Here is a 15,105-nt window from a genome sequence, read left to right as displayed (position 1 = left end):
TAAATCACTTTAAAAATGTATTGTGTGTACCTTCTAAAAATGAAACCTACATCCGTCCAAGTTTAACCAACAAGAATATACTTTATGTAGAAATCCATAATTAAATCAAGTCTTCCTGACTAGTGATTTAAATCATGATTTAAATCAAATCCACCCTGATATAGTTATTAATAGCTATAGTAAACTTCTGTGAGTTTAGAGGAAAAGATTCTCTATTACTACCTGTTTCAGTTTGTGTATAATCAGTTTCCCTGTTTCTCCTGTACAGTATGATTTCCAGTTTGCTTTAATCCTTCACACAGCAACAGAGGAAAGAAACATTTTTTAAAAACAAAAATGTGATTGTAAAACCAGAAAAAATTACCAGGGAGTACTATCAGGGATATTGCGATTGGATGCTTGGAAGGTTGGGTTTCCTAGTGGTTAGTGCACCTGACCTCCATCTTCTGTTTTCAGGGCACCGTGGGCAGCAAGGAGAGAAGAGGGTTAATGGTGCCTGCTTCCTGACTCCAGGTTGGGAGTTTGTGCCTTCCCTCTGCATCTGGGCCTGTGCTGTAAGTGGGGCATGGTACAGAACACAGGCCCTCCCCTCTCCACCAGGTCCTAGCCCAGGGCCCTGTGGGAAGGAACATCAGCAAATTCCTTCCTACAGAGTGTAAAAGTCTGCTGCCCTGAGTAACATCTGTCTTACGTGAACCTTCAGTTTGGGGCATGGCTCCTTTGGGCCCAGTGTGGAGTTTGTATAACCCCATCACAGACATAGAAGTTACTTTAACTTCATTGTAAAAATCGGCAAAAATTCAAATCTATTTCTCCCTGTAAAAAAAGTCAGTCTAATTAACTTTGGGGGGGGGGGGGGGAAACAAAAAAAACTTTTGGCTACAAGCTGTATTGATTTTTAATCATGTATATTTGTTAAATTTCAGTGAAACTTTTCATTAGGAAATTAATTTTCATGTTTGCCATAAGAATCAAAACATGTTCAAGACTTCAGGGAACTGAATGGTTTAAACTTAAACAGTATATATTTAGTCAGAAGCTTCTGTTCTATATTACAGAAAAAACTATGAATAATAAAGTACAGATATTCAATTAAGAACCCATGTACTATGCTCAACAAACCGAAACCCATTAAAGCACTACTTTCAGTAAACAAAACTCGTATGGAAATTTTCCATTTTAAACTTAATATAAACAAATGTATATTCTTCTCACACCATTTATCCTCAAGGAACCCAAAGCATTTACAAACTGTTCAAATATTGGGATCTCTCATATAAGTTATTCCCCTACCCACAGCCCTATAAGGGTGTACAGGACAGGGTATGTGTGGAAGCAGAGAATAATTTGCAGAAAGGAGGCAGAATGCATTTGGACTTGACTACACTGTTACTATTAGCACCTCTACTCTTCTAGAGTGTTCTCCCACCACTCAGGGAGATGGTATGGACACAGTATATTTGGAAGTGCTCAGCATACTGATTAAAAAGTCAGGCTGCATTGGCAAACCAATGTCATTATCAAGGGTCCTCATACCTGGAACAAATAAGGAAACAAATGACTAACAATTCAGGTAAAACACAAGACAAAAACATTTGAAGATGCTAGCCAAACCAACTTCACCCTGAACTAAGGGCATCAGATTCAAAAGTTTTTGCATAACCTTGAAGTTAGGCTGGACTTCACACTGCTATTGGACATAGATTGCAACTGTAGTGAGGACTACAACCTCCCACCTTTGGGAAGCCAGGAGACGAACCTTTCCTTTTGAATAAAAACCCCCGATGTTTTAACTGAAAACTACACAACTGGAAGTTATCTAGGACTGATGGAGACCACCTCACAGAAGCTACAACTAATTCAACATGCAGCATTTGTTTACTAGCCAGAGAGTGAAGAGATTATATCATTCAGCCAAGTTTAGTCTGGATTCGGCCAGAGAAACACTATTCATCTGCATCCGATGAAGTGAGCTGTAGCTCACGAAAGCTTATGCTCAAATAAATTTGTTAGTCTCTAAGGTGCCACAAGTACTCCTTTTCTTTTTGCAAATACAGACTAACACGGCTGCTACTCTGAAAACTATTCATCTGCAAAGCCTCCAATAGGCTAGCACCCGCATACCTTAGAGACCATTTATCCATCCACAATCCACCAAGACAACTACACACTACAAAACCATTGTGGCCAAAATGATTCAGGAGAAGACTCAGGGGCAGAGAATTCTTAGTGGCAGGACCTCAACTTACCACACGAAGTCAGACTAAGACTGAGCTTGACATTGTTTACGCAAACATAAAATTGACCTTTTCTCTATGGCTTTCTTCCAGCAATATCATCCCCCCCTACTCACCAGCCTTTTAAAAAGTTCTGGAATGAGGAGAAAGATGAGAGGAGTATGTGGGTACCATCTATGAAGTAACAGTGATAAAGATCCATGCTGTGGCATGGACATCTAATCTTTCACGCCAATCAATTTCAGGAATGGCATTTAATATTGCAAGAGTATGTTTACTGCCATGGTTAAATAAGACAGTTCAACCACTGAATTGGGAAAAGTAACTGGCTAGACATCTACTTGCAGAGTTTTCTGAAGTGGTAAACCTTATAGTGTCCACAGCAGCTTCTTCCACAAGTTTTCTTCATTTAAAAAAAAATAATAATAATAAATAATAATTCAAATTTAAGAAACCAACAAGACACACAAAGATAGTTTACCTGCTCCAAGCAACGTAACAACATGCAACTGATGAAGTATGCCATTCACAGAAGCCAGTCTAGAAAATCTGGTGAATTATAAAGATCTTTTTAATTCTCTCATATATCTTGACTTTATCCTGAAACAGAAAGTTCTGAGCTTTGAGAAATATGAACACTCCATAATTCATCTTATAAAGTGGTTGCATTTAAATTTTTAGCCTGTTAATCATCAAAACTAAAAAGAAACTTAGATGATACAGTCCATCCTCCCACAAGTACATGATGATTTTTACATGCTTTTTCTAGCCTGGTTTTACCAAAGTTGTTTGCAGCACTTCCTCTGAAAGACTATTCGTTAGAACTTAGAAATCATTTTTCAAAACACAGCTACATCCAAAACTGGCCTTTACTTAGGCCGGATGCTGCAATTGGATCCGCACTAACAAATCACTGCACCTAAATGGAGACTTGCTGTCTATAATGGGGCTCTGCGTGGGCATAAGAGTCTACCTGAGCTGAATCCTCCCCAATGAAGATCCAACTGAAGGACTAAGACTTAAAGTTGTACAATATTTAGAAATGCCTCTCCTTTCTTCAGGGTTACATTCTAAGGATGTGTGAGTACAGTTACCTACCTTGCCATCCCACCCACCCGCCATCACTTAGCTCAAGCATTATAAGTCTTGCCACAAGGAAATCTCTTCAACACTCATTTTATTCTCTTCGGTTTTTTTCCCCTAAACTCTTCATTTCCCTCCAATTTGTCCATAGCTTTCTGACTGAGGAGCTTAGAAAGAAACTGGGTACTTTAGCTATTGTTTCACCAAGAGTGAAAATCATCTCCCTGACCTAGGACAAGATATTTCTGAATATGCAGTCCAAAAAAAAAAAAAAAAACCTTACACATACATTGAACACCCCAAAGTCTCTTAGTATTACCCCCATCTCATAAAATATTTATGGTTTGGCTTCCCCCCATCCCCAAATGTACTAATTTGCATTAGTTCACATGTAGTTTCAATTTCCTGCCCATATTTCTGGTTTTAGTAGTAACTTAGTAAACATATTGTTTATCCTCTCTTCCTGATCATCAGTGAGGATGTTAATGAAAGCCAGATTTAGCACTGATTCTTTTGTCCCTCAATATACACTTTTCTCCAACTTAATACAACACTAATTTTGATATCATGTGTTTGTCCTTTCATACAGATTTCAAAAACCATGTGCTTTGTTCATCTCAAAGTCAATTCATTTTTCCTCATATGAAGTAATGGCCATTCTGCGTCAAACCAGTGGTGCATCTAGCCCAGTATCCTGTCTTCCAGCCGTGGCCAGGGCCAGATGCTTCGGAAGGAATGAACAGAAGGGGCCAGTTCTCAAGTGATCACCTGTTGCCCAGTCCCAACTTCTGATGGTCAGAGGTTTAGGGACACCCAGAGCTTGGGATCAGCCTGACCATCTTGGCTACTAGCCATTAATGGACCTATCTAATTATTTTTTGAACCCTGTTATAATTTTGGCTTTCACAACATCCCCTGGCAATGAGTTCCACAGACTGTGTGAAGAAGTACTTCCTTATGTTTGTTTTAGACCTGCAACCTATTATTTCATGGGGTGACCTGGTTCTCATGTTACATGAAGTGTTAAAGAACACTTCCCTATTCACTTTCTCCACATCATTCATGGTCTAATAGACCTCTGTCATATCCCCCTTAGTTGTCTCTTTTCTAAAATGAACAGTCCAGGTCTCTTTAAATCTCTCCTCATACGGAAGCTGTTCTATACCTCCAACCATTTTTGTTGCCCTTCTCTGTACTCCCCCCCCCCCCCCGCCAATTCTAATACATCTTTTTGAGACAGGGTGACCAGAACTGCATGCAGTATTCAAAGTGTGGGCATACCATGGCTTTATGATATTTTCCGTTTCATTATGTATTCCTTTCCTAACAGCGACTAACATTGTTAGCTTTTTGACTGCAGCTTCACATTGAGCAGATGTTTTCAGAAATCTATTCGCAATGACTCCAAGATCTCTTTTTTGAATGATAACTGCTAATTTACAATCCATCATTTTGTACATAGTTAGGATTATTTTTTCTAAATGTGTATTACTTTGCACTTAACAGTGAATGTCACCTTAGTTTTGTGAGAAATACCTCTAAATTCAATCCTTAAAAAATTCTAAATCAAATATGATTTGCTATTAATGCTAATTCTGGTCCACTCTGGTAGTATTACTTATTTTTGTGTATAGTAAATTGTCGCGGTTTTAGGTAGGAAAGCTGAGTTTTGCTTTAGTAAAAGAGTGCACGACGATACCCATACCTATTTGGGGAACACTAACAACTGTGTAAACCATATCCATCATGTGCAATGATAAGCCCTGAAGGCTTCTCCTGACCTCCTGCAAGTCAGGAGATTATCAAAAACTCATGACTGATCACTTGCTGTCAGCCTTCAACAGAAGAGAGCGTCACTGTGTGAACAGATTTATTCTGGTTCATTGTAACCAATTTGACAAAAATAACTACGTTATCTTGGAGTGCTACCGTAAGGGTTTGTATTTCAAGTATGTTACCTCAGATGTAAAGGCTTCCAAAAGCGGAAGACAGACTTAGTAAACACAGCCATCCCTCTCTCGGTGGATTTCTTACCGTCGAGCAACAACAATATCCATCCTATTGCATCAAACATAGGTTTCAGATGCTGAATAGCTCGAAACACGGTACCATTCAGCTACTCACCAGCGAATAGTTAGCCCATCAACTAGCCAAAAATATTGTATCGCAACGCAAGGCGATTAATCAGAGCCAGAACAAGTGTTTATCCTTCGTCCCGTAAGCGCGTTCACAGGAGAGGCACCTGCTGGGCCAGCCTGGAGAGTTCAAATCTCTCGCGTCCTACAAGGAACTAGCGGCCGACACTGACCCGGCGGCGCCGCGCTTTGCAGAAGCAAAGGGGCCGGCGGAGCGGCGGGAAGCGAGGGGGCAGAGCTGGAAAGTGCGGGGAGTCCCGGGAGTAAGCGGTTTGTCAGGGTGCAAGCGCTCGCAGCCGGACGCGCCCGCCACCGCTTCCACGGCAACCTGCTGCCCGGCCGAGTGCCCCCCGGGCAGGGAGCGGAGCGGCTGCTCCCCAAGGGGACCAAGCGGTCACGGGGAGGGAGTGACGGGGGCTTCGCAGCGCCCTGGGGGCTCCCGGGGCGCTTTCCCGGGCCAGCGTGGCTCTAACGCGGGCACTTGGGTCCCCCCCGCATGCCGGGGAGAAGCGGCTCCCGAGATCACGCCCCGCTGGGAGCCGCCCGCCCGGGGAGTTCGCGGCGCGGCCCCGGGTACTTACATATCTGCTGATGAGCGTGCGGATGAGGCTGCAATCCATGGTGAGCCAGAGCCGCTCGGGCACTCGGCCGGCCGGGCTGCCTAGCTCGCCTCGCTTCCACTTTCCGCCTCCATGGAGCGGCGGCTGCTCCTCCTCAGCCGCCCGCACGCCCAGTCACGGAAGCGGAGAGCGACTCCCCTGCCCCGCTGCCTCCCGCCTCCTCCCCCGCTGCCCCGGCTAAATCCTGCGTGCGCCAGGCTACCCCACTGTGCGCCGCTGCTCCTGCCGGCGCCTCATCTCCCCCCGCGCAGGGAACTCGGCTCTAGCTGCTGCCCCTGGACACTTTGCAAGGAGGAAAAAGCCGGGGAGGGGGAGGGGGAGGGGGAGCGTCCCTGCCTCTGCGCCGGCTGCCAGACCAGCGTTTTATCGAGCGTGCAGTTGGCTCGCGAACTCCCAGGCTCGCCTTCCCCCCCTCCCGCTTTGATCTTTGCCGGCTCCTCAGGCAGTGCACGTCATAAAGGGCGCGAGAGCATGCGCATTCCGCCTCCCCAAGCCCCCTCCCCCAAATGACCCCCTCCCCTTCCAACCCACGCAGCGCCTCCAGCTCCGCCCGTTTGGCTCCCGTCCTGCGCTGCGCTCTGCGGCCGGCTGCGAGCGAGGCGCTCTGCGGGCGCGGGTGACGCGCGCTCGGGTCTGCCGAAGCTTAGAGGTTTCGGACTGGAGCGTTTGCATCCTGCTTCCCTCCCCCGGACCCTGTCGCTTCGCTCCAGGGGAAAACGCCCCGCGCTATAGCTGATTTTCCCCCAGTCCCCTTTGCCTCTTCCGCTATGGCTTCAAGGAGCCTTCTCCTGCACGTTTTGCACACCCAAAACACTCCTTGAACTCGGCCGTGAGGGTGCAAAGAATGCAGGCTGATGCCGCCGAGGCCGGGTGAGTGCTCTATGCCGGCTAACACACACGTCTCCTTCGCCATCCTTCCTTGTCCTTATTTTTGTCCCGCCTCCGGATGGGGGGGGGGGGTGAGTGACAACCTCAGAAAGTGCTAGCAACCAACATCCGTTCACACGAGTTTGCAACAGAAAATCCGGAAAGCAGCGGAAGGTTCCCAGCGCCTGTTGAAAGAGCGTATCCCATAAGTGGAGCAAAGAGAAAAGAGCGGGAAGCTCCTTCTTTCATCACCTGACCGCAGAGTCCTAACCCGCGCTCCTGACGCCGCTACCTAGCAAGCAGTGGAGGGGGTGATAGCTAGAGCCCTGCCCGGAGCGGGGCGAACTTAGCGAAGCAGTGGGGCAGCCCCAGAGCGCTCCCGCAGTTCCGAGCTGCGGCGGCTGGGAGCTCTAGGGCCGCAGAGCACCTGCCGCTCCAAGCCGGTGATGAGCGCTTCTCCCTTGTTTCCTTCGCTGTTGAGAGTGGGAAGTCGAGGAAAGGGAACTTTAGACCGAGCAGCTGTGAAAATCGCTTTTTTTTCCGTGCAGGACTTTATTTGTAAAATTCCTAGGGGTGAAACCACACACAGGTCCCAACAGTGGCAAATCGAGGTGAATAGCGTGTGTCTCGCACACACAAGGATACTGCAAACATGGAAAAATATACAAGGACTGGGAATATATTCCCGCTGTGTTAAATATTCCTTATTGCTAATGGGGGGGGGGGGTTGGTTAAGGCCCATTCCTGCAAACAATTTACCCATGAGTAATCCTAATATGTTCTATGGGTCTCATGACGCTTGTTTTTTCACATCGGTTCTGGTTTCCCCTGTGTTTGCTAAAGGACTTGTTGAGAGGCTCAGAAGATGTTCTTTGTTAGTTTTCACACCTTAAGGGAAGGAGTAAGGCTGTGGAGATTTTACTTTAAACAAAAATTTCCTTTTGTTTTAGTTAAATAAGTGTTTTTTAAAGAGCAAACCAAACACAAAGTATTTCATATAGTCAAACTAAAAATCACTTCCTATCTAGGGCCCTAATGATGCGACCTGCTTTGCGTGGCCTAGATCATGGCCTAGATTAGTCAACTTTCACTCTCTTGGTCCTTGTGTTGTCAAAATTCACTAGTTCTCCAACCATCATAAAATCTCCTAGGCCAGACGATTCCTGAAACTTCTAATGTGGAAAAAAAATCCCAGCAATATATATTTTTATTGTGTTTTTTGAGTTCTTTATACATCCTGGAAAAAAAATAAGGGCACAGGTCCAAAATTTTTTTCCTCTGTTCAGGTCACCTTTAATTTAGCCACATAGTATACATTCAGGATTGTTTATTACTCCTTAAACCCACAAAATGTGCAATTTAATATATGGTATGTGCAATGTGGTCAAGCTAATATTGCTATTCAAACCTTAAAGGGACATCAGTTTAAAAACTGAGTTTCTGTACCTTTGTTAGTGATAAATATTTATTAACTTTTGCATTTATATTAACTCTTAGTCATACTAATGTTTACAGCCTTTACATTGCAGTAATTAATTTCCCTGAGGATGAGAGGTGAAAAATTTAAACACACACACACACACACACACACACAGAGTGAAAAGAGCAATGGAAAGGGTTTTACACCACCATTCTATGAAGAACTAAATATCTGATGGCCAGACTATGGATTTGTTCAGTTCCATAGTGCCATGGATAGTTAAAACCTATTGGGTATTCCTAGCATTTACCATGGTTTATTAAACGTGTTTTAGATATGTTTTAGTGCCTATTAAAATCTTAAAGAGGTTTTATTTCCTGGAAAAATCATAGTGAGAATGAGCTGGATGCATTTCTGATTTTTTTTTGACATATTTCTTCCTAATTTTCTGACAATATGTACCTAGGCTTGCTATTTATATCCTATCTGCAACAGCAGCGAGCTATGACAACAAAATTCCATTATATTAATAAGAGAGAATCTAGAGGACTAAAACCCAGGTTTGCAGGGCTCTTGGTGATCAACACTTTCGCACCAGCAGCCATAGGAGAACTGTGATCCATGTGCTATAAATGCTGGGGGGAAGGGGTAAAGCTAATCACCACAGGAAGTGCTACTCATAGAAGACTCAGTTGGCAGCACCCCATGACCTTTGGTCCAAATGCACTATTTAAGCATGGAGGGAGTTCCAGGAAGATGTATAAGCACCTTAGAAGTACGTAACCTGTTGTTACAACAGGCCCTGTTTTGGCTTCTGATTCTGTTGTTGGGTTCTGACCCTTGGTTTGAGTGCTGATTTCTGTTTCTGGCTCTGACCACTAGGCCTGACTTCTGGTCCTACCCGCTATACAAGACTGACCACATCCTGGTTGTGATATAACCTGCAAGATGCCCCGTATTTCCTAATTTAATAACAAAATCCTCTAATGGAACATACTACAGTGTCTAACTATGATTTTATAAGCAGCAGAGACAGTCATATGAGCTAATTGTAAGTAACTTAATTTGGTTTGTGTCTACACAGTTGCTTTTTCTACCATCACCATAGTGGTTGTACTGCTACCTTTACCATTCTACTTAACTATGTTTGTCTCAATTATTTGTATCAAATAGTTCCTCAGCAAGGTATACAGTACTTATCAGCCACAGAGCAACCTTTTCTGCATGAAGGTCAGTGCATTCTGGAATATCTTTACACACAGAGCTATAGAAGGACCAGACTTGCCCACAGTGTAAACTACAATGTGTTAAACTAGAAGAGCTCTGTGTAAACTTGAAAGCTTGTTTCTCTCACCAACAGAAGTTGTCTCCAATAAAAGATATTACCTCCCCTACCTGGTCTCTGTTAAGAAGATAGACAACCTTCTCCGAGACTCATGTTTTGGTGGGGTGAAACACAAAACAGTGTTAGCTGCTATGGTTACAAACATACTAATTACTTCTTTCACTTACCTGCCTTCCTTTTCATACCCTTACACAAGTGCATTTACAGGTGCTTCTTGCTGGAATAGTAATGAGTCTCAGTAGTGGAAGCCACCCCTATAACCAGGGTAGAGGAAGATATAAACAAGCAGGGAATAAGCAACTGTTGGAATCTACAGGTAAAGTGGGTATTTCTTCTCTCTTTGCTGCTATGTTGAATTAGGCTTTGCCTTTTTCTATTTGCTTAGGAGTTGCATTAAGGTTAGCCTTGTCTTATGTCTCTTCTTTAGGCTCTAGTATGTTGGTTTTGCAATTAGTTCCTTGCTGTTCAATTACTGTGAATGTATACTGCTCGTGCAGTATTGGGGTCTAGATAAGGAAAGCCTTCTTTCTCATTTTAGGGCTTTAAAGACTCAGAATATTGTTTTTGCTATTGTATTTTATTTTCACATAACACCTCATTGTTGCTCTGATTCTAATCCTGAGGTACAATTGCCTTTGCCTAATTTCATAAAATCATAGAATTGGAAGGGACCTTGAGAGGTCCTCTAGTCCAGTCCCCTGCACTCATGGCAGGACTAAGTATCTAGACCATTCCTGACAGGTGTGTGTTTAACCAGCTCTTAAAAATCTCCAATGATGGAGATTCCACAACCTCCATAGGCAATTTATTCCAGTACTTAACCACCCTGACAGTTAGGAAGTTTTTCCTAATGTCCAATCTAAACCTCCCCTCCTGCAATTTAAGCCCATAGCTTCTTGTCCTATCCTCAGAGGTTAAGAAGAACAACTTTTCTTCCTCCTCCTTGTAACAACCTTTTACATACATGAAAACTGTTATGTCCCCTCTGTCTTCTCTTTTCCAGACTAAACAAACCCAATTTTTTTCAATGTTCCCTCATAGGTCATATTTTCTAGACCTTTAATCATTTTTGTTGCTCTTCTCTGGACTCTCTCTAATTTGTCCACATCCTTCTTGAAATGTGGAATCTGGACACAATACTCTAGTTAAGGCCTAATCAGAGTGGAGTAGAGCGGAAGAATTATTTCTTGTGTCTTGCTTACAATACTCCTGCTAATACATCCCAGAATGATGTTCACTTGTTTTGCAACAGTGTTACACTGTTGACTCATATTTAGCTTCTAACGCCCTCCCTTTCCAGAGTGTTCCTTCCTAGGCAGTCATTTCTCATTTTGTATGTGTGCAACTGATTGTTCCTTCCTAAATGGAGTGCTTTGCATTTGTCCGAATTGAGTTTCATCCTATTTACTTCAGACCATTTCTCCAGTTTTTCCAGATAATTTGAATTTTAATCCTATCCTCCAAAGCACTTGCAACCCCTCCCAGCTTGGTATCATCCGTAAACTTTATAAGTGTACTCACTATACCATTATGTAAATTATTTGATGAAGATATTGAACAGAACCAGACCTTGAACTGATCCTTGCGGGACCCCACTTATTATTATTCCAGTATGACTGTGAACTGCTGATAACTTCTCTCTGGGAATGGTTCTCCAACCAGTTTTGCACCCACCTTACAGTAGCTCCACCTAGGTTGCATTTCCCTGGTTTGTTTGAGAAGGTCATGCGAGGCCATATCAAAAGCTTTACTAAAGTCAAGATATACCACGTCTACCATTTTTCCCCCCCATCCACAAGCTTGTTACCCTGTCAAAGAAAGCTATCAGGTTGGTTTGACATGATTTTGTTTTTGACAAATCTATGCTGACTGTCACTTATCACCTTATTATCTTCTAGATGTTTGCAAACTGATTGCTTAATTATTAGCTCCATTATCTTTCCAGGTACAGAAGTTAAGCTGACTGGTCTACAATTTTCTGGGTTGTCCTTATTTCCCTTTTTATAGATGGGCATTATATTTGCCTTTTTCCAGTCTTCTGGAATCTCTTCCGTCTTCCATGACTTTTCAAAGATAATTCCTAGTGGCTCAGATATCTCCTCAGTCAGCTCCTTGAATATTCTAGGATGCATTTAATCAGGCCATGGTGACTTGAAGACATCTAATTTGTCCAAGTAATTTTTAACTTCTTCTATCCCTATTTTAGCCTCTTCTTCTCCTACCTCATTTTCACTGGCATTCACTACGTAGATCACCACCAACCCTTCTTGATGAAAACCAAAACAAAGAAGTCATTAAGCACCCTTATCATTTCCACATTTTCTGGAATTCCCGCCCCCTTATTGAGTAATGGGCCTGCCCTGTCCTGGGTCTTCCTCTTGTTTCTAATGTATTTGTAGAATGTTTTCTTGTTACCCTTTTTGTCTCTGGCTAGTTTGATCTCAATTTACCATTGTTCTGATCAACATGTCAAACCACCTAGTATATCATAATTCTGATAACATCAAATCTATATGGCTTGCAAACTGTCTCTTGCTGCCTGTGTGGTGGTGGGTGGGGAGGGGGGAAGGGTTATAAAAAAGCGACCAGTTTAGCCTGAGGGTCAGGTAGCTGAGAGTCACTGTTACGTAATGTGAAAATAACTGGATGGACTGTTACTATTTAGCAGAACTACCACGGACCATAAGGTACTTATCACATTGGGAATTTTACTTTTAAAAATCTTTTCTAGCTACTGAAATGGGTAACTGATTCCAAATCAGCGAAGTAAATAAAATTCCGTTTTAATATCATCTGTGATTACCATTCTTCTGCTTCAGTGCTCAAAAAAGACCTCTTTTTTTTAGTGGCTTGTTCTTTCCCATCAAATAAAGCACTCAAATTAGTAGCATCAGCATTTTTAGATTCAAAAAGGTTTCTCAACAATATCTGCATTTTTTTTTCCTGACTTGGTCTTCAATCTTTTTACAGCCATTTACTTAGGAAGCATGAGTGATTTTTACAAATCAATACCATAAAGTAAATACGTTCATTTTTGTAATGGTAAATATTGTATTACCTTTTTGGTTCAGAAAAAGTATGCAATAATACAGTCATCAAGTTTCCCTATTTAGAAAGGTTAATGCAAATTAGAGTACAATGGTCTCTATGAAATCTAGGACATGTTGTTCCTGGGTATTTTCTTAAGTTGAAAGACAATTCTGTCTTCAACTCCTATTAACAAACCAACCGCAAATCTATTCTACTTATCAATAGTTAAAGAAATTTGTCAAATGCAATTTTCTGAAGTTCAATATTAATAGCCCACAAAAGCTTTTTGATATGCTTGTACCATGTGTCCAAACTTGTTGCCAATGTTACAAGCTTGTTGGGTGGAAAACTAGTTTTTAAAGATGCAGCTATGCTTTTTCCTTAGCACTGCTATGTCTGGTTGATCTTCTTGGTATTAAAGAGGCTTGGCATTTTGTGCATTGTCTGTACTGGAAATCTTGCTTTGAGGGAACATGGTGTGATGCAGCACTTTGTAGGCAGGCTCATTGAGGTGTATGAGGTCCCTGAAGCCTTCACCCATGACCACATTCAATTCCATCATATCACTTGTTGTGTAATGGCCACAGTCACTGAGTCTCTTTTTTTCCTTGGGGACCTTGTCTGCAATTGCAGTAAAGTTACTGGTCTAAGTTTACTTCAACTTGTTGATATATGAATAGAAATCAGTTCAATTAAGCAGGCAATAATTTATCCTAGGCTCATCCTGACTGGGATATACCAGTGGAAATCTTGCACCCTAAATGAGGGGAAAGAATTGGAAATACAGAGATATAAACTGAAAAATTTGCTTAATATACAAGAATAAAAATTAAATTCACAACATTTCATTAACTTAACTTTAATGTGTAACTTATTTTGTAACTTTTGTATATGAACACAGGCTAGAATTCCATCCTGTCTTGGGGCACACCATTCATTTGAGTCTCATTCAGAACAGGAAGATGATGGCATCAAAAATCCTGGACATGTACACTGGGAAGGGAAGAATTAACCAGTAGGTACTACTGGTTAGCCACCGCATCCAGGGAATGGCAGGAATCTGTTGGTCTTCCTGGAGCCTTTATAAGGAAGCGGAAGGAAGGGCTAAATCCATAAAGGCACTTAGGTTGCCTTGCCACCCAGTGGAATCCACAGCCTTAAATTAAGTGCCTAGGGTCCCTATATGATCATGGAGAGAAATAGGGCCCCAACCACTGGGCTATAGAGTTATTCTATCACTCTTTCTGGCCCAATGCATATTCATTTATACACGGTAGTACAGCTTCAACAGGAGAGACTGACAAAGACCCACTCCTCAATATCCCATAGCCCAGTGATTAGAACACACACTGGAGAACACTCAAGTTCAAAGCCATCTGCCTCATCAAGCAGAGGGGAGAACTTAACCAGGGTCCCACGTACTAGGTGAGTGTCTTAACCAATGAGATTTATGGGTTATAAAGGAAGCCTTTTATTCCTGCCTCACCTTGGACATTTTGTGTGGACTTAGATATGCTCTGAGTATGTCTAATGAATGGGGGGCGCCTACCTTAAGGATTCGACTGGCATGTAGGTGTGAGAGAGGCCCTATCTGCCAGGATTGAGGTGGCGTACGCATGCCCAGCAGTAGAAACGTAGCTGTCTCTGGGATTTTAATGGCAGAAATTCAGGCACATCCAGAGTTAGGCAGCAGTTGAGCAGGGGTTTTAAGAATCTTGGTGATGCCAAAATGTTGAACTTAAGCTGTTAAGTCCTTTTGTGAATCTTGGCCAAAGTTGCTAAGGGTTGCTGGGAGTGGGGAAGCAGTTCTGTGGGGACACCCTGGCAAAAAATGTGGTGCCTCACAGGATAAAATACTATGAAAAGACTTTGAGTTTTTTCTATGTTTGACTAGCTAGTCTGGAGGAAGGGAAAGAGTTGCAAAGCGACTGGTTTTTCTGATGGTTTGCATTTGTGTCTTTCTTTTCTTTGCAGGGAAGAAAAAACTTGGACTGTTTACCAGCAATCTGCCTGCAAGCCTTACTTTCTCTGTGTTGTGGAAAGAAGACACTCCTCAAAATAGTCTGAGAAATAGCTAGAGGCTGCCATACCTTCTTTTGAGGAGGGAAGATATCCCAAATAAAATATAATATTTTATTTTTTAATAGGCTGGCTCCAGCCTTCATTTACTTTGTACTGAGAGAGAGAAGTGATCTCAGGAAATAGGTTGGTCATAGAGGAGCAGGAGTCAGTGTTATCTTGTTCAGGACCCAAGCCTGGAGGTTCCAGATGCAGGGTGGGTGTCCCATATGACTACAAGCGTGCTTACTCAGTAGAGACTCTTGGAACCCCGACATGTGCAATGAAACTATATTTGTTCTGCTGTGTC

General features: G+C 42.6%; 1 protein-coding gene and 1 long non-coding RNA gene across 3 annotated transcripts in view; one reads left to right on the top strand and one right to left on the bottom strand.

The window, feature by feature from the left end:
- The window catches only part of ATP11A (ATPase phospholipid transporting 11A), a 232,275-nt gene extending 225,782 nt beyond the window's left edge, over positions 1-6,493 (bottom strand). The window contains 1 exon segment of the mRNA XM_043504486.1: positions 6,037-6,493. Within this exon segment, the coding sequence (XP_043360421.1) occupies positions 6,037-6,075 (39 nt within the window). The 5' untranslated portion in view covers positions 6,076-6,493.
- Positions 6,494-6,623: 130 nt separating this feature from the next.
- LOC122457947 lies at positions 6,624-14,881 on the top strand. Of its 2 annotated transcripts, none has more exons than XR_006277746.1 (5): positions 6,624-7,553; positions 9,245-9,413; positions 9,915-10,023; positions 13,639-13,752; positions 14,712-14,881. It is a non-coding gene; the product is annotated as an uncharacterized LOC122457947 (long non-coding RNA). The 2 variants fall into 2 exon arrangements; XR_006277743.1 differs by having other exon boundaries at positions 6,624-9,137.
- Positions 14,882-15,105: the final 224 nt, after the last annotated feature.

Source organism: Dermochelys coriacea, chromosome 1 (assembly GCF_009764565.3).
Source record: "Dermochelys coriacea isolate rDerCor1 chromosome 1, rDerCor1.pri.v4, whole genome shotgun sequence".
In the NCBI taxonomy this organism is placed as follows: Eukaryota; Metazoa; Chordata; order Testudines; family Dermochelyidae; genus Dermochelys; species Dermochelys coriacea.
This window is presented reverse-complemented; position numbering and strand designations above follow the sequence as displayed.